The following is a 21,683-nucleotide window of genomic DNA, read 5'->3' on the forward strand; positions in this document are numbered from 1 at the left end:
AATAATAAAAGTTGCTGTCCATTGCTTGAACCCTGATCCCAGGAGGAGCTGATCCCAAACAGTTTTCCAGGTACCAGTGATGACTACAAAACTCAGCAGATGTTTGCAAAACAGCCTTTATTTTTTTGAGCATCAGTTCTTGGGAAGTAAAACCCACAGAATGAGCTACAGAGTTCTCGTAAGTGCCCTCAGCTTGTTTTCACCTGATCAAGGGGAGAAGGGTGTGAAAATGAAGGGACAGGAAGCAGCTCCCAGGCACGTGGTGGCTGAGCAAGGTCTATAAAAATCCTCAAAACAAGCACTGAAACTGAAGTGTCATACCCTGACAACTTTATACAGAGTGTAGCTTACGAGAGACTCCTGAACTGACAACAGTTGAATTGTGTGAGGTTAACTCTGTCCGTGAGCATCCACCCCTTTGGAAGGGGGCTCCTTGCAGAGCGTAAACGTTTATTGTGCCAGTGACATCAGAGAGAACATTTCCATCGACTCCAGCGCATCCTACTCAGCCCAAAATCTTCTTCTCACACCTGGGAGGAGAACTATGAGAGCTTATTGTGTGTAATAGGTGTCGTTGCCTTTTAGAGAAACTCCAGGGAAATGGTTGTTTAAATGTTAATTCTTGGCTTTTCCCCATTTTTTTGTAAAACAGAGAAGTGGGAAAACACAACATACAGGAAATATTTGGCTGAGCTGAGATGTAACTCAGTGGGATTGAATGGTTGGAGTTAAAATACATATAGCAAGTGTTTCTGGTATTTCTTCTGGTTTTGTTGCAAGACTGTACAAACTGTCCACGTTCTTTTGAAAATAGATTTCCAAAGGCAATAAATTGGTGACTGTTCAGCCAAATCCATCCCCAGGTATCATGAGATACCCTTGAAGTTACAGAGTGGGTGGACTCGGCTGAAGAGGTGTAACTAATTAAAAATAAGGGGTAAATTAATCCTTCCTTGTCGCTGCTTTGCATAGCTACCTAAAAATGTAAACATTAAGATCACGACAGGATCTGGTGGAAAAAAATCACAATAATTTATGAATGTAACTTCTGCTCTATCAGTGAAATCACCTTGGCAAAGGATTCCTCTCTTTTTTAGAAGTTGCATGAACTGAATGGGTTGAGCTGAGCTTTTTTGGGGCAGATTCATCTCAGGTACCTCTGGACCACACACAGAAGAGAGTGAGGTACCACCAGCACCATCAAACCCACCTGCACTGACCCCAGGACCACCACAGTCCTGCCCCAAGGGGGTCCAAAGGCAAAAGCCACCTACACATGTCCCCCTTGCCAGCTTGGAGGGGAAGAAAGTCACCTGGAGCAAGGGAAGGTGCCACTCTCTGGATGTTTGAGGAGAATTTGCAGAGGGTCTTGCAGAGGGTCTTGCACCAGCTGCGGGTGCAAATTCTGGGATGTGTCAGCAATTAGGGAGCAAACAGAGCTGGGTGAGGAGGGAAAGGAGGAGCAGAGCGGGAGGGGGAGCAGAGGGAAAAGGGGAACAGAGGTCACTGGTGACCAGTGGGATGTGCTAAACCCAGGAGCACATGGAAACCAGCTGCACACCTTCACCTGTCCACAGCCCTCACTGCACAAACCACAATGTCCTTTGGTTGCCACTGGCCAGTTTCAGGTTCTTGTGTGGTTTTCCCAGAGAAGATCCTTCAGCAGACGTCAGTGTACGGATGTGGGATTGTCTCTGGCTTGAGCATAGAGCCTGGAACTGGGAAAATAGAAGAAAAGTCTGGGACTTTTCCACCATTTCCCAGTAAAAGTTTTGTCACTCCCTCCTGTGTGTTTTCTAGTCCAGCGAGGTCAGGTGTGGGTGGCACAGTGGGGGAATGGTCACACCAGTTGGGTGACTCACCGGATTCCAACCTACCAGTCTTAGATGGAGTTTTATCTTCTATACACTGAAAAAATTCCACTGCCACAAAATTCCCCTGGATAAACCTGCAGGATCTTCCACAACAGAGTTGGTAATGGAGTATCCCAGACCAGTCTCAGATTTCATATCGAATACCTTCATTTTTTCCGGGTGGCTTTCTTGTCATTCTTTCATTGACGAGGCGCTCTCTTTGCTCATGAGCCGGCTCCGGATGGCCATGCTGCTGTGCCTGGAAATCTGTTCCTGGAACTCAGAAGTCATGAAGAAGTAGATGATGGGATCCAAGCAGCAGTCGAAGCTGGCGAGGCTCAGGCAGAAGGGCTGAGTGTAGAGCGTGATGGTGCTCAGGAAGCAGTCGGTGATGACTTTCTCCTTCACCAACATGTAGAAGAAGAAGTTGATGTGGTAGGGAGCAAAACACACACAGAACACAATGGCGCACATGGAAACCATCCTGAGGGCCTTCCGCCTCTCCCCGCTGTTTTCCTGCGGGATGTGGAACCCCCGGATGGAGTCTCTTGTTTTCCAAGTGCAGTATAAGATGATGACGAGCGGGCCCACGAAGCCCAGGAGCTCGGCGGTGCCGGTCATCAGCACCGTGCCCACCTTGCTGTCGATCGGCTTCACCTGCAGGTCGGCAAAGCAGGAGTTGGTGTTTTTTTCCAGCCCGTGGCTCCTCATGATGGGGAAGGGCACGCAGGCCACCCCCACCACGAGCCAGACCAGGGCGCTGATGGCCACGTCGTAGCGGCGCTTCCAGTCCTTGGCTCGGAAGGGGTGGTACAGGAAGAAGTAGCGCTGGATGCTGATGCAGGTGAGGAAGCAGATGCTGGCGTACATGTTGAGGTACTTCAGGTAGAAGCACAGCAAGCACAGGACATCCCCGAAGGGCCAGGTGTGGTTGATGTAGTAGTAGATGCGCAGGGGCAGTGAGAGGACGTGGGCCAGGTCGGCCACGGCCAGGTTGATCATGAAGATGACGGCTTTGCTCTTCCTGCTGATGAAGCGGCACAGGACCCACAGGGCAGCGCTGTTGGCCAGCAGCCCCGGGATGAAGATGAGGGTGTAGGTGGTGGCATAGAGGGTGCTCTTGAAGGAGTTGTCGGGAGAGGAGCAGCTCTGGTTGCTCTGGGTCATGACTGGGTTGCTGGAAGAGGCTGTGGTGGTGTAGGGCAGGAGGGTCATTCCTGTGGAGAGGAAAATGGGCTGTGAAGGCAAAGGCACTGCAAGAGTTGTCAATACTCACGTCTGCATTTCCCATTTGGCTGTCTGGCACAAAGCAGAGGTTTGGGAATGATGTCTGCATGAAACATCCTGGTATCGTGTTCAGAGCCGCCCTGTCAGGAATCCCACTGTTCCCACAGATGTGGGAGACCATTCCTGGTGTGTCAGTCCCAGGAGCAGCAGTGAAGCTGTGCCACACTGAACACGGGCAGCAGGACAAGCTGCCTGTCCTTTGGCCATCTCCTCAAGGTCTCTCTCAAGACCAGGTTTGGTCTCTGGGAGCTGGAATACATGGATGAAAGGTGGGCCATATCCCAGCCTCCATCATGGTCATGGCCCAACGATCAGAGTGTGGGTGCCAAGCACTGAATCATGGAATAATTTGGGTTGGAGGGAACCTTAAAGCCCATCCAGTCCCACCCCCTGCCATGGGCAGGGACACCTTCCACTATCCCAGGCTGTTCCAAGCCCCATCCAACCTGGGCTTGAGCACTTCCAGGGATATGTTGGGCTGTGTTGGGCATTATGTGGGGAACAGGTCTCCTGAGCCCCTCAGAGGACCTAATGGATCCACTTTCTCTGGCATTATGGGCACAAACCACATGGAAAAGAGTAGCAGGGAGTGGGTGTGGAAAATGTGACTGTTACGAACACAGCCAGTGCTCCTGAAGGGTTCTGTTAATGTATTTAGGCTGATGGAACACACAGAGACCTGGTCACGCCACCAACTTCTATTTCTCATCACCATGGCAGCCTCAGTCTGACTCTTTTTTCCGTCAGATAATTTTATTTTTTAGGTACTGCCAATTTCTGCCTCTCAGCCATCAGCAAAATGCCATGTGTTCAACTGTTGGGCCACCTTTCTCTTGCCAGCTTTTGTAACTGGGACCAGTAGGCTTGGCAACTTGTCCTCAGTAAGGCGACACAGGCAGGAAGAGTTGGGGTTTATCGGGGGTTTCCTCCCAGGGTTATAATTCTTATTACACTGATTCCCTCCCATGTTGAATATAACAGTTAAAACCGAAAATCAGCTTCATGTGGCACTGCAGACACTGATTCACTCCTCTGACTCATTTCCTGCAGGGGGCAATTGCCAGAAAAACTGTCTCTGTAGGTAGAAATTAGTAACTCCCACCCTGTTACTAAAGCTTTTTCCTTCGTGTTACCAAAAGTGTTGAGTTTAGAGCTCTTAGTGACACAGAGCACAAATAGCTGGGTTTTCAGCCTCTTAATCGTTGTGGTGCTTGCATTTGGCAGCTCATCCAGACACTGCTCCAGGCTGCCATGGAAGGGCTGGGATTCGGCCCCCAAAACACCCAGATGCGGCAAGGTCCCACATGGGACATGGGCAGTGAGCAGGGCCTGGTAGCTGCTCCTGCAGGCTCCCCAAACAGATTCTTGCTTTTCTTTTCCAGCTTCTCTTTCATGTTCCCACAGCCTTCAAAAATCCAGGTCTGTGTGTTTATCTCCTGCAGCAGCCCCAGCTTTAGCAGCTCCAGCTGCTCCGAGCATCAGGGAAGTGTTGCCCTCAGGAAACTCTCTGGCTCATCCCCTTCCCTCAGCAAAATGCTGGATCCCAGGCCCTCAGAGCTGGTTTTGTCCCTCCAGCTCCCTCCCAGTCCCCCTCCCCACACAGAGCTCTGGGACAAGATGCTCTGCTCCGTGTTCCCCAGCAGCCCCATCCCAGGACACTACAGCCTTGCTCCTGCCGTGAGGCCAAAACAGGCCCATGAGGAGAGAAGAGGCACGAACTGTGCTGGAAACACAGGAGAAAGATTCATCTGGCTCATGGATTTATCTCCCCTGAGAAGCAGCACTGGAGGCCTCCTGCTCTCCATCCTGGAGTTGTCGGGAAAGGGAGTGAAGAGGGAATGGAGCTGAGCACTGGGGTGTTCCTCCCCTCAGAGTGGTGGGCATGGGTTACACCCCATTTCCTGGGAGAGCTGTGAATTTCTGCTGCTTGGGAGGTTTCATCCCTTTCCAGCTGTTGTCCAGCTGGCCATGGCCACCTGCTGCTCTTGTCTCTGGTAAGAGCACTGCCCACTGCACCTTCTGTCCCTTCGGGTCACCTCCCCGTTTGCCAAGAAACCATTTTCCAAGTCCCCGTGCGCCTGGATTTCCTTGGATATCAAAGCTGGATGGCCTGCCTGCTGCTCCTCCAGACACAGCTGGTTGATAGCCATTACAACCACACAGGATTAGGTACATCTGCAAAATGTTATACTTTAAAGACACTTTTATAATTAATTGTCTAATTAAATGCTGCCCAGTGTGTGCTTGTTCTTCAGTCCAATGAGTGACAGAAACCAATTTGCTTAGCAAGGTCCTTAAATACAGTTAGGCCTTATTTGGTCCCTTCCCACCCAGAATATTCCGTGCTTCTGTGACTTAGGTCTCATGTGACACTAAGGACAATTGAGGTAATGGGGTGAAGGGCTGCTGACTCAAATTGGGCTCTGAACAGAGGTTTTTGGGCAAACTGCAGTGTCCAGGATGTGTCCCTGGAACACGGGGGTGATGCTGAGGGCACACACTCCATCCTAGAGCTCAGCCTTGGCTCTCTGGTGGGACAAACCCTGCCCAGGCAGGAGCCTGAGGCCCTGGGGAAGCCCAGAACATGGAGAGCTTCCCCCTTGTCCATCACCTTCGTCTGCTAATTGTCCACAAGGTGTCAGAGTTCATCCAAATTTCATTTCTTTGCCCTCTACGCTATTTTTCTCACCCCAAGTATTGTCTGAGTGGCAGCAGTGGGAGCTCTGATGAGTCCATGTTGCCATCATTTAGGAAGATCCCAAACTGAAAACATCCAGCGTTGCTGAATAACTGATGTTAGGGAAGAAATTGCTCCCAGGAGTGGGTCTGGTTGCTGGTATCTTTGCTGATGATCTTTAAAGGTCTTTTCCAACCTAAATGATTCTATGATTCAATTTGCAGGTAGAAGAGTCCCGAAAAGCTGCACTTTGATGGAGATCATGGAGCTGTGGCGAACCTTGGAGCCAAGAGGTTACAAAACCCACCCTGCAGGTGATGTCCCAGCCCCACCAACCCAGCAGATCTAACTCAGGGAACAGGAGGTGGATGCCCTGGAGTCAGAAAATCCCTCTCTCCATTCAGGGAACTCAGGGTCTGAGCAGGGTGACCTGGCTGGCAGTGCACACAATTAATACAGTAACACAATTAATATGCACAGGGGTGGTGTCTGCTGGCTCATCAGCAGGGCGCTTTCTGAGGATGAATGATTTCATTACAAAGCCATAAAAACATAACGAGATTAAACCATCTCTTTAAACAAAATGCACCCAGACACTCACAGGACACCACAAAACTACTGCATTTCTGCCTTTCCTCTCACTTTGGCTGAGACTGAGGCTTAATCCCACAGCAACTCCTTCTCTTCCCACCTGTGCACAAAAGCAAACACTCGAGATACCACTGAGGGTCCTAAAATTACATCTCCAATGTCCTTTACTTCGTGGTGGGTGTGAAAAGCTCCAGTAGATTTCATCAGTGCTCATTTACATCTTGCAGACAGGCAGCTCCCACTGCAACACTGCTTTCAGAATGTGATTATTTTTACAATTGGTAGCAAATAAACATGCTGAGATCCAACCACTATTTTTTATATTTTTGTGAGATTCTGTATCCCTGATGCTGTTGCAGTAAGGATATAAGAAGTGAGTGTGTTATTACTGGAGCTTTGGAAGCTAAGCATGGCATTTCTAGGAAAAAGATGTTCATCTGGATAGGCTGAGAATCACAGGGATGTAATTCCACAGTCCTGGATCTGTCTGAGGTGCCCATCAGAGCCAGGTTAATTGATTTGATTGGAGCACAAACATCTCCATGCTCTGCCCTCAGTGCATGGCCATGACACCAGGGTAGCACCTCTGCACTCAGTGGAACTTTCTACGGCTAAATGTGCTTTTTTTTGTTTTCTTTCAGAGAAAAAGAGCGGGTCTGGGTTGTCTGCGGTCTTTTTGTTCTGCAGCACTGCTGGAGCTCCTCCCTGCAGCTCCAGCAGAGACACCAACAGCCCCCTCAGAGCGCTGCCTCCAGGCTGGGCAAGGGCTGTCCCACAGATGCACTTCCATCATGGGATGTAGTTGCCATGGCTGATGATGCTGGCACCGGGGCCAAAATCCCAGCACTTTTACTTGACCCCAAAAACACGCCCTTGAAAAGAACCCACTGTCCCTGCACAGCTCCTGCTCCAGCCTGCTGAGGAATCCCCTCCTGCAGATCCTGACATCCTGATGCACCTTCTGAGAGATTCCCTCTTGATCCACTTGCAGAAATCTCAGTTTCAAGGGCCACCCACTCTAAATCCTGTCTGTGACCACCCCCACGGGCTGTTTGCTGGGCTCCCAGCAGAGCTGAGCTGCTGGTGCAGATGAAAGCAAAGCCAGCAGAAAAGCACCTTTTACAAAGTACAGCTGCAAACCTGCAGCCCATGAAGTCAAGCTCAAAACCTTCAGCCCATGAAGTTTAAAACCTTCAGCCCATGAAGTCAAGTTTAAAAGCTTCAGCCCACGAAGTTAAGTTTTAACCCAGAGCAGTGACTGCAGTCTGAATTAGGAATTAAAACCACTTCAGGATTCTCATTAGCAAAAGCAAGTCCAAGCAATCCTGCTCTTTTTGTCATCTTGTGTCCCCTCACTAGTATTAATTTCCTCCTGTCGCTGCTCACTCACAGAGCCCTGGATGACACAAAGATGGGCAGCACATGGATTTTATTTTACGGCAACATAAATCACCGTTGGAAAAAAACAGATTTGCACGTTACCCTTACTGTCACGTACGACTTTAAAACAAAATATATTCCCGGAGGAATCAGGCAAAAGAAGGAAATAATCGCTATTAATGACACCGGAGAACAGTTGCAGCGCCGCTAATTGCCCACGCCTGACATTTGTGTTTTTGCAGGCGCAGCAGCCGCTGCTTGAACTCCTCCATGTGTTCACCCAGAGCGCTGGCACACGAGGAGAGCAGCGCCTGCCGCTGCTGCGGGGCTCCAAGTGCCACAAATCTCCTGGCAAGAGCCACCCCCTAAGGAAAAGCCCGGGGAGAGGGAGGTTTCTGCAGGAAGCAGCACGGGCGCCGTTCTAGACCCCGAGGAGAGGGTTTAAAGCAGCCTTACCTTTGCAGGCACAGCCGTGCTCAGCGCAGCCGAGTGAGCGCTCAGGAGGAAGTGGAATGTCCCCTGCGCCGCTGTTTACACGAGCGAGGGGACCTGGGTGACATCACGAGGTGCCACAAAAGGTGCTGCTCCAGCCCTGCCCCTCTGCTGGGACCCTCTGCTGCCCCTCTCTGCTCCCAGCCCCGCCAGCCCAGTCCTGTTCAGGTGTCCCCACAGTGACCCCAAAATGGGGTTATGTGCTTTTGTCCCAGGTGTTTTCTGTCCGGTGTCCCTGCCAGGTTGGCTCGGCACCCACTGGGAAGATCCCAAGTGGAGCTGGGCGCAGGGCACCCTTTCCTCCTCTCCAGCTCTTCCTCCCCTCCAACTCTTCCTCCGCTCCAAGCGCAGCTCTGAGCAGACCATGGAAACGCTCCCGAGGTTTCTGCCTGCTCCTGCCTGGCAGCTCAGCCCTGCTGTCCCCTCCTGCCCCCGGGGCTGGGGACCTGCTGGGTGCTCTGCTCCTGCTCAATCCTCCTGCAGCTGAGGCCCGACTTCCCAATAGCTTTTTTTAGCACAGCGTGAGCCTTGCCTGACATTTCTGCTGAACTGAATAAGTTTCCAGCTCAGTTTACACTCGCTGTATCTCCCTGCCAGCAATGCCCAAGGGTGGCACTTCTGACATTGCTTCAAGGAACGGGCACAGATCCAGCCTCACCTGATCCCAGGGGATAAATACACAGCTGGGGCTACAGCTTTACCCCCTTGGAGGATCTCACTGTTTGGACTTTCAGGAAGCCACCAGGAATCTTCCCTGCTTTGCCTCTCTGGCTCTCGGCACTCGACTGTCCCTGTCCTCACCAGCTGAACTCTATTGTGGTTTGAGAGTGTGAAGTCAAACGTCACAGCAGCTCCTTCCTGATGTGGGACAATGTAAGTGTTGATGTCTGACAGCTCAGAAACCTCAGAAACAAAACTGATGGCTCTCATTCAGAAAATTCCATATGAGCACTCCCTAAAATGCAGTGCTGTGCTTTCCAGATGGTATCATTTCCATGAGTTGTCAAAGGAGGTTGGTAGAAGTTGGGAGCTTGCCAGGCATTTATTTTAGAATTATTTATATGTGCTTGTGCAAAGCAATAGTGAGGTTCTGGCCGGTGCTGCAGTGTTTATCAGCACATCCTGTTTAGCTGACTTTTTTTTTCCTCAGCAATGGAAACATATTTGCTGGAATTTATCCAATCACAAAATTGTCTTTCACATAAAATCATAGAACTCTGCAGCCCGGCAAGCTGAGAATTTGGGAACAGCATTTCCCTGACTGACCCCACCAGCATCCGCAGAAAAACACTCAGAGAATCACAGAATCATGGCATGGTTTGGAATGCAAAGGAGTTTAAAGCATTTGTCTTGTTCCACCCCTCCCATGGGCTGGGACACCTCCCACTAGCCCAGGGTGCTCCAAGTCCCGTCCAACCTGGCCTTGGACAATTCCAGGGATCCAGGGGCAGCCGCAGCTTCTCTGGGAACCTGTGCCAGGGCCTCCCCACCCTCATTATCAGCTCTTGTGCAGATGCTCTTCTCTGCATGAACCTCCATCTAAGACAGACATGACTGATCTGAGCAAAAGCCAGAATCCTTGTAAAAAATAGGAGAGGGAAAAGATGCAGCTGCCATTCCTGCCCTTCCCCATGGCCATAAATGTCTCTGGTTCGGGGCAGGTTGTTACACGAGAGTTTTAGGGCCATGCAGGAAATTTAAAAACGGAACTCATTGCACCTGCAGAATATCCTGCTGAATTCCTTCTTCCTTAAACAGGTGCAGTTGCAAAGTGGGGAGCACCTGAAGCGGAAGGACTTTTGCTGGCTGGGCTTTTGGAAGGCTCGGCTGGGAATTATAAACAGTCCCAAAGCTCTGGGTGACCTGAGCAGCACCTCAGAGCTGGAAAGGGACTGGAGCAGCCCAAGGATTGGAGCCCTGTTTGCTGGGGTGGTTTATCAGTTATCCTGCAGACAAGGGCTCAGGAAGTGGCTTTTTCTGCCGATAAACCACAACTGCCTGGAGACTTTGCAGACAGTTATGCTGGGTAAGATGGAATTTCCCTACAGAGCTCTCTGCCCTCATTATGAGGGTAAAACTTCGATTTGTGCAGCCAACGCTCTTCCTCCTCTGGGTCATGGCTTCCCAGAAGTATTCATTACCACAATTACCTGGATTAAAGGAGAGCTTGGCTCCTGCAAGGCCACCCGGACTTCAGTGCCATCATCAGATAACTGAGCAATACCATGGTTTTAACTCAAAAAAATAGCTCCACCTTTGCCTGTTTGCTGCTGAGGAGCTGGGTTTGATGTGTGATGATCCCAAAGAGAAAGAAGTTTCCATGCCTTTTCCATGTTTCTGTTTCCTTTCCAAGTTCTTTCCCCAAATCCAGAATTAAGCTGCTGCTCCGTGGCTTTTTTGTGGTTTGCTCCATAGAATATTTGTAACTGGTTTTTTAGAGGTTTTCCCCATCTACATGGGGAGAAATCAAATAAGGAAAAAAAACCCTCCCGTAAAACAAATTACAGCCCTTCAGTGGGAGCCGGAGGAAAAGCAGCTGCATTGCTAAATTATTATTGAGATAGGGATGTAATTTATGGAAATGTGTTATTTAGTATATATACAATATTAATGTAGTGCATTGTATAGTATTATTAATGTATTAATATTCATAATAGTACATAATTATTAAAATTTGTCTAAAATCACAGAATCACAGGATTATTTGGATGGGAAGTGACCTCAAAGACCATCCAGCTCCACCCCCTGCCATGGGAAGGGACACCTTCCACTATCCCAGACTGCTCCAAGCCCTGTCCAACCTGGCCTCGAACATTTCCAAGGATGGGCCATCCAATAAATAATAATAATAATAATAATAATATTGGATGGAGCAGCCAATAAATAACAGAAAGATTTAGATTTCATGTCAAATTTCTTTTGCTGTCAACTCAAGCCTTTGGAGTGTGGAAAAGCAGATATTCAACAAAAGATCACACCAAGAAATTTATCTAAGTTTGGTCAAAAGTTGTACTCTGACAAGGAGAAAATAAATAATTGTATCCTGGTTCTGTGATTCTTCCTATGGAGAATTTAAAGGATTATTTAAAGGAAGGTGAAATGGATGGGTGGAGGTTAAATTAAATAACGGTGTTGTTTATTCTAATAAATCAGATAACAGAAAGAGGAACAGAGAATGACAAACGTTTCAAAATTCTGCCCTTTTGTTTCTCTTTTGGGTCTCAAGTTGATAATCATTTTTTCTCTTGCAACAAAAAGGAGCAGGAGGCACATGCAAAAAGTCAGATCTGTGTTCTGTGAGAAATGACTTCTAATTACCTGCATTTGCTGGCCACTGAAATATCATTGCTCATTAGTGCCACTCTCTCTACTGTTACAGAGCTACAATTGCACCACGTCGTTAACTCACGTCGTTAACGATTTCCTCTGCCCCCAGTACAGACACACACGTTCCTCCTGTCCAAAAGAGAGGCTGATTCTATTCCAAAGAAATCGATTTTTAATTCAAAACAGCAGCTTTTCCTGCCAGAGCCGCCTGGTAGCTGTGTCTCAGCCCATCCCTGCATTCCCACGACAGCCGTTCCCTTCCGTGGGCTCTTGGAATTGGGGATAAGTAACGAGCTGAAAACGCTCACACCAAGGGTTCCTAAAGAAACGAAAATGTTCCTCCCTGACAGCAGAAAGAGAAAGGAGATCTTGGAATGCTCTCAAGTGGGGGTGCCCAAACCCTGGGAAGCTCAGCCCAGATTTAATTCAGAGCAGCTGAGCACCTTGAATCCCTGGAGCTGGATGAGAATCTGAGGAGCTTTTCCAATGGCAGATCTGGGGTTTGCCAACGCCGGCCGCAAGGATTTGCCTGTCGGACCCATTGCTCTTTGACAGAGTTCTTTACTTCCTAAATTCTGGTTTTTAGCAGGAACTAAAAAGGAGAAAATGTATCTTCCCCTCTAGCCAAGCAGAGCCTCTGAGCAGTATTTTCCATGCAGCTGATGCTAAAAATGATCATTGGTTTTCTTTGCCGAAACTTCTCCTTCATCCCTTGCAGCTCAGAATCCCTTGACAGACAGATTCCAGCAGCCTTTCTGGAGGGGAGAAATGAAAATTTTGAGGGAGAGAGACCTGGGGAGGAAAATGAATTCTTAGTTTTGCCTGAGGTGGTTTTAATTTCTTTGCCCAGTTTAATTTCTTTGCAAAAGTTCTCTTCCCAAGGGGGTCTTTGTAGTGGTGAGTTACCCTGGAGCAGCCACAGGCTGGCACATGAAATTCCTTTTCCTTATGTGCACAGGGAATTGAGTGCATTGTCTGTGTTCCTTCTGGAGCTTTATGCCAAGGGCATTGTTCAGTTTTCCCAGAGGAGAATCATCAGCGCAATGTGCTGAGATCCAACTAAATGTAAAGGTTATATCTGTTAATTTAGAGCTTCCAGCAAAAGGATCTTCTGGTGCTGGAACATCAGGCTCAGGGAACCAACTCAGCCTGGAACTATCTCCTGGAATTCTGTCACCTCTCACCCACAGGTGACTCACCCCTCTGTAGTGGCAGGACAAGTGTGAGATCCGTGGTGTGACCTTGGACACATCCCAAACCATCCTGGGATTCCATGATCTGAAAGCCAACGTCCCAAATATCATCTGTGACACTGGTGCAGCCTCCCCATGAAGGCTGCACAGAGAAGTGTGAGAATGTTCAAGAGAACTGGAACACAAACCCAATGAACTCCACGGGGAATTCCCGAGACCGGAAAACCCCCTCCCAACGAATATGATCAACCCCAGTCATGTTCTTCATGACATTTTCTTCATGAGGCTCTGCTTCCCCTTTCAATTCATCTGGGAACAGCAGCAAAGACTCCAGCAAAGAGAAAGCTTGATTGCATTTAAAAATTAGGGGACTTTTAGATGGGATATTGGGAGGAAATCCCTGTGAGGGTGGGGAGGCCCTGGCACAGGGTGCCCAGAGAAGCTGTGGCTGCCCCATCCCTGGAACTGTCCAAGGCCAGGCCGGACCTCATTCTTGTCAGGTTTTATTCATTGAATCACAGGACTGTTTGGGCTGGAGGGGACCTTAAATCTCATCTCCTCCAACCCCCTGTCATGGGCAGGGACACCTTCCAGGTGCCCACCTAGACATGGTTGCTCAAATTCCTGTCCAGCCCAGATTTGGAACCAGTCAGCTGCCAGAGAGGACACGTGTAGGGTGTGTTACAAACACGAACACAGGCTTAGGCCTGGGCCTAGGATGTAAATCTGGTCAGAGCAAAAATTTAATTCAATACCATCAACAGCTGACAGCAAGAGATCAACAGCAGCACTTGTGTCTCAGGTCTGCTCTGGGTGCTCCTGGCTGGAGAAGGACTCTGAGGAAAATGATTCCTGGGAGAGAACAGCCTCATGAGACATTTTATCATTTCAATAAGATCAGAAACACTGGCAGCACCAACAAATCACAACATCCACAGCCCAGATTCCACTGGCTGATTGGAATAATGAAAAGCCATGAGATGATTTTGCTCTATCCCTGCTTCCCAGGATTCTAAATGAGCAGGATAAAATCCTGGGAGCTGGTTTGGTTTCCCTGCCCAACAGCAGAGGTGCAATGATGCATGCAGATGTTGACGGAACAGCTTGATCTCAGCTCTTCCTGAGAAACATTAGCTCAGCATCACCTGTTTGGGGGATTTTGCCTTACAAAGATCTTCTGTCAGCTCTTAGTCCTGCTCCAAGTGCCTGGATGTGCCTGGATTCTGCTGAAGCTGAACCCCACCAGTCACAAACTCCAGCTTTTTGCCCTCCAGAGGTACATCTGAAGACCTTCAGTCCAGCGAGTTCTCAGCAACAGGCAAAGGAGAGCTGGGAAGGAGCTGTGGCATCCCACAAGGTGGATTTGTCTCCTGGAGCTGGTGGGAGGAGCAGAGCAGGAGCCAGCAGCACCTGGAGCCTGCTTCCCGTCTCGGAGAGCGCTGTCCTTCGCTCACATCCCAGCTGGAATTAACACAAGGGTGTTAAATCCAGCTGGGTGTTGGAAAGGATGAGTAAGTCTTTACTCTTACAAGAGTTCTTTTGGACAGAGGAGTCAAGATTTCCTTGGCAGCCAAAATTCATTGGTCCTGTTGGATTTTGCTTTGTGTTCTGACGGTTTCTCCTGTGTTTAGGTTCGCCCCTTGTTTCTATTTTCTCTTTCAGATTTGTCTTTCACTCCTCAGTTTTCTCTGACACCTGGGGAGGAAATGCAGCACTATCATACCTAAGTTATGTTTGCAGCATTCCAGTCTTGCAGACAGAATCCTTCAGATTCTGGGATCAAACAACAGTTAAGCTACACCCTGTTTCTCCAATTTTTTTTCCTTATTGTCTCACTTTTAATTTGCTATCCATAATGTGGATTGTATCAAACTACCAATTCCTTGGATAGTGTTTCTGAACAGGGGGTATCAGTTACTAAGCGATTTATTCTAAATGGATGTTTCCAACCATGTATTCCCAGATTCAGGAGCTGGGAGAAGGAATATTTGCTGCCTTTGAGTCAGTCTAAATTGATTTCCCCCCATATTCCAATTGTACTCAGAGAGGGAAACCACAACTTCCAGTTCCATCCCCCTTGAACCAGTACCACAACTTCACTGGGGCTAAATCCAAACTTTAACTGGCAAAATCCCATTTTAAGGGATGTTTCCTGCAGACACATCCCACAATCAATCTGCAGTTCAGCTGAGATACCTCCTTAAGGCACCAGATCCCAGCAGTCCTTCCTCTCTGCAGATAACAAATATCCCACCAGTTTCCAAAGAGTTTTAATTGGCTTGGAACTCTCAAATCCTGCTGCTTTCAAATGAGAACCTTTGAGAATCCATTTGGGAGATCGAGAAGAGGCTTTTGGGATTGGGATAACTCCTCCACCTTTAAGTTCTGTAGAGAAAATGGAGCACAGGGGAGGCTCCACACGTAGAACATCCCAGTGAAAAGTGAGAGAGACAAACAGTTCAGAACTGGCTTCTTAAAGAGTCTAATTTTAGACTAAAAGCAAAGTTCCTCCTTTCTCTTCCCCCTGAAACCAGTGGAAGAATCCACAACAGTCCTATGATTCCCCCATAAATCAGGCCATAGCTAATCCCAGTTTGCACTGGGCTCTGACTGGGAAATTATAATCATCTGTGAATTAGAGCTGCACTTCTCACTTTCTCATTTCAGACTGAGTTATTGGGGCTTTGGGGTTTTTTGTTTGGGTCTGGTTTGGTGTTTTTGCTTGCTGAGTTTACATAAAACGCTTTGGGGTTGGGTTTTTTCCTGTTTTCTCTTCATAAGCAGAACCCAGGTGTTTCCCAGATTCGTCAGTAACTCTCAGGTTCCTCTTCCACCTAGTTCAGCCCCATCTCTCCTTTTCCCAGGATGTCTCATCATTTTTGTGTCTGGATAAAAAACCTTTGTGCAGTGTAGTCACCTCATGACCAAGCACCTTGTCTGGAAGAGCTGCAGCTCATAAATTCATGATGCAATCATTTTATTTCTGAGAATTCTTGTACAGGTGGAGGGGGGAAAAAAAGGAGACTGCTGGTTTGTGGTTTAGACATCACTGAAACTGTAACAGTGTCAAGATGCAAAGATCAGCTCTGCTAATTCCTTTTTCTTCCTTTCTTTCTAGCTGGAAGGAGAACAGAAGTCTGGAAAAAGCGCTGGGCAGTCGCTGGATCAGGGATTTAGAATTAGCCTCATTAACATGCATTAATTAGATTTCTGCAGAGCCAGAGCCATCAGGCTTCAGGAAAACGATATCCTGCCTTTTGTCAGCAGCCTCACAGATGCGCCGGAGGAAGGGGAGCTGTGCCTTCCCCAGGGAGAGCAGCGCCCGGGGCAGGAGGGACCTTCCAAGTGAGTACCGGAGGCTGAGCAGCTTCACCAGCTGGGGGTGCTCAGACAGCCCAGAAAGCAAGAAGTGCTGGAAGATGCTGCCGTGGGAAAGGCGTAGGAAAGGGATCATTGTGTCCTGAGCAGTCCTGGGCTGGCAGGTGGAGGGAGGGACCCAGTGTCACCACGGCCCCTGAGCAGTGACAGACAAAGGGTCAGGCGCAGGAAATGCCCATTACTTGCTGTCAAGTTGTTTCTTCTCTTAGCAAAACCACTCCTGAGAATCCCAGTCCTTTGTCCAGCTTCAGCCTGAGTGTCTGGGAGTGTCCTGGCTCATGGAAAGCTGCTGACCAGGGAAGACACCAAAGGATTTCCCCACGGAGGTCACCAAAGACGGCTTGGAGGGGAAAATGCGTTTTCCTAAACAAAAGAGTAAATTCAGGCAAAAGGCTGCTGAGACTGGCACAGGAGCCTGCCTGAATTCCCTGGGGTTTCCCATTCCTTCAGGAAATACTCCCTTTGGAGTGGCAAGTTGGGAATTCTGTCCCTTTATATAAATTTGGCCTTTCCTCCCCACTGCTCGTCTTGATGTGTTTGACTGGAGCGTGACAGCCCTGACCAGAACCCAAACCAACCCTGGCGTGTTGGATAATCCCACGGGACACAAATCCCATGGGACACAAATCCCACGTGTCCCTGTGCTGCAGCTGCTGCAGAACCTTTTCCCTCGGAGTGCTCAGCCCTGAGCAGGGGCCGCAGGAGCACCCGGAGCAGGAGGTGGAGGGATATTTCTGCAGCTTTGCGTGCAGGCTCACAGCCTCTTCTGGTTTCGTGCAGCTGTGGCTAAACTGTCGTTAGCTCCCCAGGTCTGCAGGCCACCGAGCTGTGGCAGAAGTGTTGGGGTAGTAGATAACGACTCTGATTAATTATTCGAGCGCCTCGTGGCCTTTCTTGGGCTCAGCCCAGCGGGTGACGAGGTGGGGTGAGCTCTGTTTCACAGAGAGGATGAAGAAACAGCAAAGGCTAAGATACTTCTTAATTCTTCTAATTCCTCATGTTGGTTTTGGTCCCTTTGTCCTCAGCCCCTCATGTCACCGCTGGCTTGGCTTTGCTTTGGCGCTGCCTGTCCTGCCGAGAGCCCTCCCTGTGCAGAGCTCAGTCCCCTTCCTGCACCCCAGGAGTGGATGCACCCTGGGCCACATCAGAGGCCCCAAAACATCCTCACAGATTCTGGGGTCTTTTAACCTTCCTAAAGACCACAGCAGTCCCAAATCCTTCCCTCTGGAACAGCAGCAGGTTCTCAATCCGTTCCCTGTTCTGTCTAGGGAGGGAAGCAGGGGTGAATCCTGAGAGCTCTCCCTATTTCTGTGCTTCCAACCCCAAACTTCAGTCCCTGGACCCATTCCCAAACACATCCTGCCCTGGGCTTGGAGGAACCCAGCAGGGATCTGCTGGAGGGAAAGGACCAGTCCTGGATCCACAGAAGCACATTCCCAGCCTGGAATCAGCAGTCAGGGTGGTGGCGAGGAGAGGAAAGAGGACTCGACTGTGCAGACAGGACACTGGTTTGCAAGAAAAGGAAGATCTTGAGGGGGCTGCTGGAAGGATGGAAGTTTGTGTGGGAGTAGCCCAGTGTGTTCTTGTGGAAAAGTCTGGAAGCTGCAGAGCTGCCCAGCCCCCTGCAGGGACGTTCAGCAGCTGTTCCACATAAATATTTGCCACCTCAATACCCCCTGATGGCCCTGAGCAGCCTCACCTGGGGCTCCCCACGCCTGCCCACGGTTCCATTTAAGCTCAGCCTGGAACCTTCATCCCCTTCCTTGCCTTGGGCATACTTGGCTCTGACCCTGCCTCCAGTACAGACCATCCCCATGCAGGTAATCTCCCTCTGGGGTGAACCCTTGGATGCATATTTGAATTTGTTTCCAGGCTGGGTTTTGACCCTGGCTCTTGGGGGAAGTTTTGAGGTCTTGTTGTAGCCTTGTCTCCAGTCCTGGCTCTGTTGCCTTTTTTCCTGCCTGGAATGCCTGGATGGACCCTGGGCTGTGCTTGTCCTGGCTGGGATTGTTGATGGGATGAGCTGCCCCTCCAGGAGGATTTCAGCTGAGGGATGAGGGTGTTGCCTGTGCCAGGGCTATCCGTGGATCCCAGCCACCCTCGTGTTCCCTGGCAGCCTCCTGCTCAGCCCAAGGCCATACCCAAATTCCTGAGGGTGCCTGGAGAGCTGCTTCCTCCCAAAGGAGGCTGTTGGAGCAAATAATGGATTGGTAGGCTTTGAGGCCGGTGTTAGAGGGGGAAATGTTAGGATTTGGAGTGGATGCAGAGCTTGACAAGGTGTTGGTGCTTCCCACGTGTTCCCAGGGAAAAGGAAAATCTCTTACAATTTCAGCTCCTCAATTTCCCTTTCCATGAGCTGCCAAAATCCTTTTTTGCTCTGACCTGGCACATCTGGCATGAAAGTCAAAGCAGGGCCCCTTCTCCTTCAATTCAGGGCCTAGCCTGCTTTTTTTTTTTCTTTTCAAGCATGAACCTCTCAATAACGGGATGATGTGGCTCCCCCTTCTTCCTGAGCACCCATTTCTTGCTCCCTGGAGTTCATCCCAAATTCAGACACTTGTATTTCCAGGGTAAATAATTTCTCTGACAATGAATTTTTAGCTTCTTGGGACTTGCTGTTTTAAGTTTCTTTTTCAGTTCCAAGCTCTGCCTAAATAGACTTTCCCTTGCAGAAAATGTGCCTTCAGAGCAGGAAGGAACTTGACTTTGTGAAGATTTATGGCCCTTTTAACCTCATTATGGGACTATTTGTAACAATCAGCTTCAGTTCCACTTGAGATAGTAAAATTTCTGTAAGCCCTTATTTGCCCCAGGCTGGAAGGTATCAGCTACTGGAAAGCAATGAAATGAAGGGATTTATCCATATAAAACGTTGCAAATGTGCTGTTAAAATCTGGATCCTGTCTTGAGTTTTTAATGCAGGAGTCTAAGGATGTGGAGCTGGGAATAAAATGGAGGTGGAGAAGAAATAGAAGAAAATGCTCATTGTTAAAAATACCAAAAGCAACAAAATAATCACAAAAAAAAAAAAAAACCTCCACTTGAGGTGGTTTTAAATGAACTTTTAGTATTTTCTGGCTGAAATGAAAACAAGAGCGAAAAGGTGTAGGGAAAGCAGGAGTTGTTACTGAGAAGATTTGAGAGGAGGAAAAGATGTTTTATTGAAAGAGAGAACCTGATGGAATTTTGATACAAAGCACTTTTCCCAATTTTGGTCTGACACTTTTTCTATCCAGCCTGAATTTCTTTTAGCAGTAAATACAAACCTGGGGTGTTTAAGGGAAAATTTCTCTCAGCAAGTGCTTCATTTCTCCCATACTCCTTCCTCTCTACAGCTGCTGGTTTAATTAAGAATAGATTTCAAGGGGTGCTGATAATGGGATCCTTTCCAACCCAGGAGAGTCCATGACACAATTCATCTCCCAGAATTTATCTGGGACATCCAGTGTCATTATCAATGCTTTCAATTTAGAATTAAATAACTTTCCCAATGGTGTGAGAGTGGGGAGGAGACAGAGTTTTGTTCTGTAAACCTCAAAGGAGAAATCACTTTGCTTGGGCTGACACTTTAACAGGTGTTTTTGATGTGTTGGTTTGGGGTTTTCGTACTGTTAGCCACTTCAGCTTTGAAGGTCAGGGTTTCACATCATCTTTGCATGGGAAATGGGATGATTTTCAGGCTGTGTCTGCTAGGGATGTTCCTGATTTACTGGGGAATTGTGAAGATAGCAGAAGTTCACCCTTTTTATGTCCATAAACTGTTTGTAATGGTTTGAAAAGTCTGTTCTAATGACCAAGGGAACTTGGGTTCCTTTGAGGGCAAGGACACCCTGAATAAAGGGGTTCATGAGGAAAGTCACTAAAAACAGCACCTGGATTTTTAGGGTCTCACACTCCTTCCCAGAATTTTGACACTGCTTCCTGTGGCATTGTGGCTCTGCCACCTCGGTGCCAAGGGGTGGCTCTGAACTGCAGCTTTGAAGCAATTTGAGATCCATGAGCAATTTCTCATGGCAAGGAGGGAAAGTGGTGGGAAGGAAGGTGGAAAATAGTCCCAGCTGGAGTTTGTTTCACACCTGAGCCTCATCCTCAGGTCTGACCCAGGATGGGGATGGCAGGAGAAGAAGAGTTTGTGTGATGAGTGGGTTAATAATTGGATTTAGGGTAGCTCTGGGTGGTTTTTTGTGCTCTGACCATCCTTCTGTGGATTCTCTCGGTGCCATTTGAGGGGAGGGTTTGCTCCTCACCCTGGGGAAGTACAGCAGTGTTGCTGGGGGGAAACTTTCTTTCTGTAGGGACATTTTAGATGTTGTTTGGACGAACAACCTGAGCTGCTTGGAGCAATAAATCCACACCAAACACTGGTGCCAGTGAGTAGCTGATGTTCCAGGATGAGCTGAAGGGCTTGCACAGCAGAGCTGTTCTCACCCCTACTCTGAGCTGCTTAAAAGTTCCTTTTCTTGCCTGGAGTGTTTTCCCTCTGGATGTGGGATGGCAGCAGGTGCCTTAACGCTGCTTGCACCAGGTAATTGTGGGAGTTGTGGAAAACAAACTCCTAAAAACAAACTTGGGCAGGCTGAAAGTGTTGGGTGTGTCCAGCCTGGAGATGAGAAGCTCCAGGGAGATCTTGGAGCCCCTTCCAGTGCCTAAAGGGAGCCCCAAGAGAGCTGGAGAGGGATTTTGGACAAGGGATGGAGGGACAGGACAAGGGGGAATGGCTTTAAGCTGAAGGAGGGAAGGTTTAATTGGGATATTGGGAAGGAATTCCTGCCTGTGAGGGTGGGCAGGCCCTGGCACAGGTTGCTCAGGGAAGCTGTGGCTGCCCCTGGATCCCTGGAAGTGTCCAAGGCCAGGTTATACAGGGCTTGGAGCAACCTGGGACAATGGAAGGTGTCCCTGCCCATGGGAGGGGTGGGATCATCTTTAAGGTCTCATCCAACCCAAACCATTCCAGGACTCTCTAATTCTAATCCTTTCCTCTGCAGTAGCCTGTTAAGAGATAAAGGAAGGATTTATTCCCCTGTGCCTAAATCTCTCCCTTTCCCTTATAAAAATGCAATCCATCCCTTATTTTCCCCCTTTAATTAATTTCTGCCCTTATCCCTGACACTGCTGAGTTTCCTCCTGGGGCTGTGCCTGTGGCTTTGAGTCCCAGTGGGATTTGTGCAGGATGGGGCTTCCCCTGTGCAGATAACGCCGAGCTTTGACTGACACTCACCCTGGAGCTCAGGGCACCGCCGTGGCAAAAGCCATTCCTGGCACGGGAATAACAAACCTTTCATCCAAGGAATCTGTCAGTGCTGGGATAAAGATGTCCCAGGGGAACAGGACCCTCAAAGCAGCTGGAGGGGGAGAGATGTGAATAAATGGCAGAGGATTTGCAGCATCTCAGGCTGCCTGGGATAAGCAGCTTTTGGATGAGCTGGTTTTGAAGAGCCCTCATGAATTCTTTTTTCCTTATCTTCCCTCTACTTACAGGGCTCATGTGGATGCTTTTCCTGCAAA

General features: G+C 48.8%; 1 protein-coding gene and 1 long non-coding RNA gene across 2 annotated transcripts in view; one reads left to right on the forward strand and one right to left on the reverse strand.

Annotated features, from left to right (window-relative positions):
• The window catches only part of LOC125333078, a 24,573-nt gene extending 16,565 nt beyond the window's left edge, over positions 1–8,008 (forward strand). The window contains exons 2-3 of the long non-coding RNA XR_007206747.1: positions 6,042–6,131; positions 7,050–8,008. This is a non-coding gene — a long non-coding RNA (uncharacterized LOC125333078). The remainder of the gene's footprint in view (positions 1–6,041; positions 6,132–7,049) is intronic.
• On the reverse strand, positions 101–8,720 carry LOC125333076 (putative P2Y purinoceptor 10). The gene is made up of 2 exons (XM_048318632.1): positions 8,245–8,720; positions 101–3,070 (listed from the first exon to the last, which is right to left on the reverse strand). Exon 2 carries the CDS (start codon positions 3,066–3,068, stop codon positions 2,046–2,048), a length of 1,023 nt encoding a protein of 340 aa, XP_048174589.1. The 5' UTR covers positions 3,069–3,070; positions 8,245–8,720; the 3' UTR covers positions 101–2,045.
• Positions 8,721–21,683: the final 12,963 nt, after the last annotated feature.

The sequence above is a fragment of the Corvus hawaiiensis genome, chromosome 14, assembly GCF_020740725.1.
Source record: "Corvus hawaiiensis isolate bCorHaw1 chromosome 14, bCorHaw1.pri.cur, whole genome shotgun sequence".
NCBI classification, from domain to species: domain Eukaryota; kingdom Metazoa; phylum Chordata; class Aves; order Passeriformes; family Corvidae; genus Corvus; species Corvus hawaiiensis.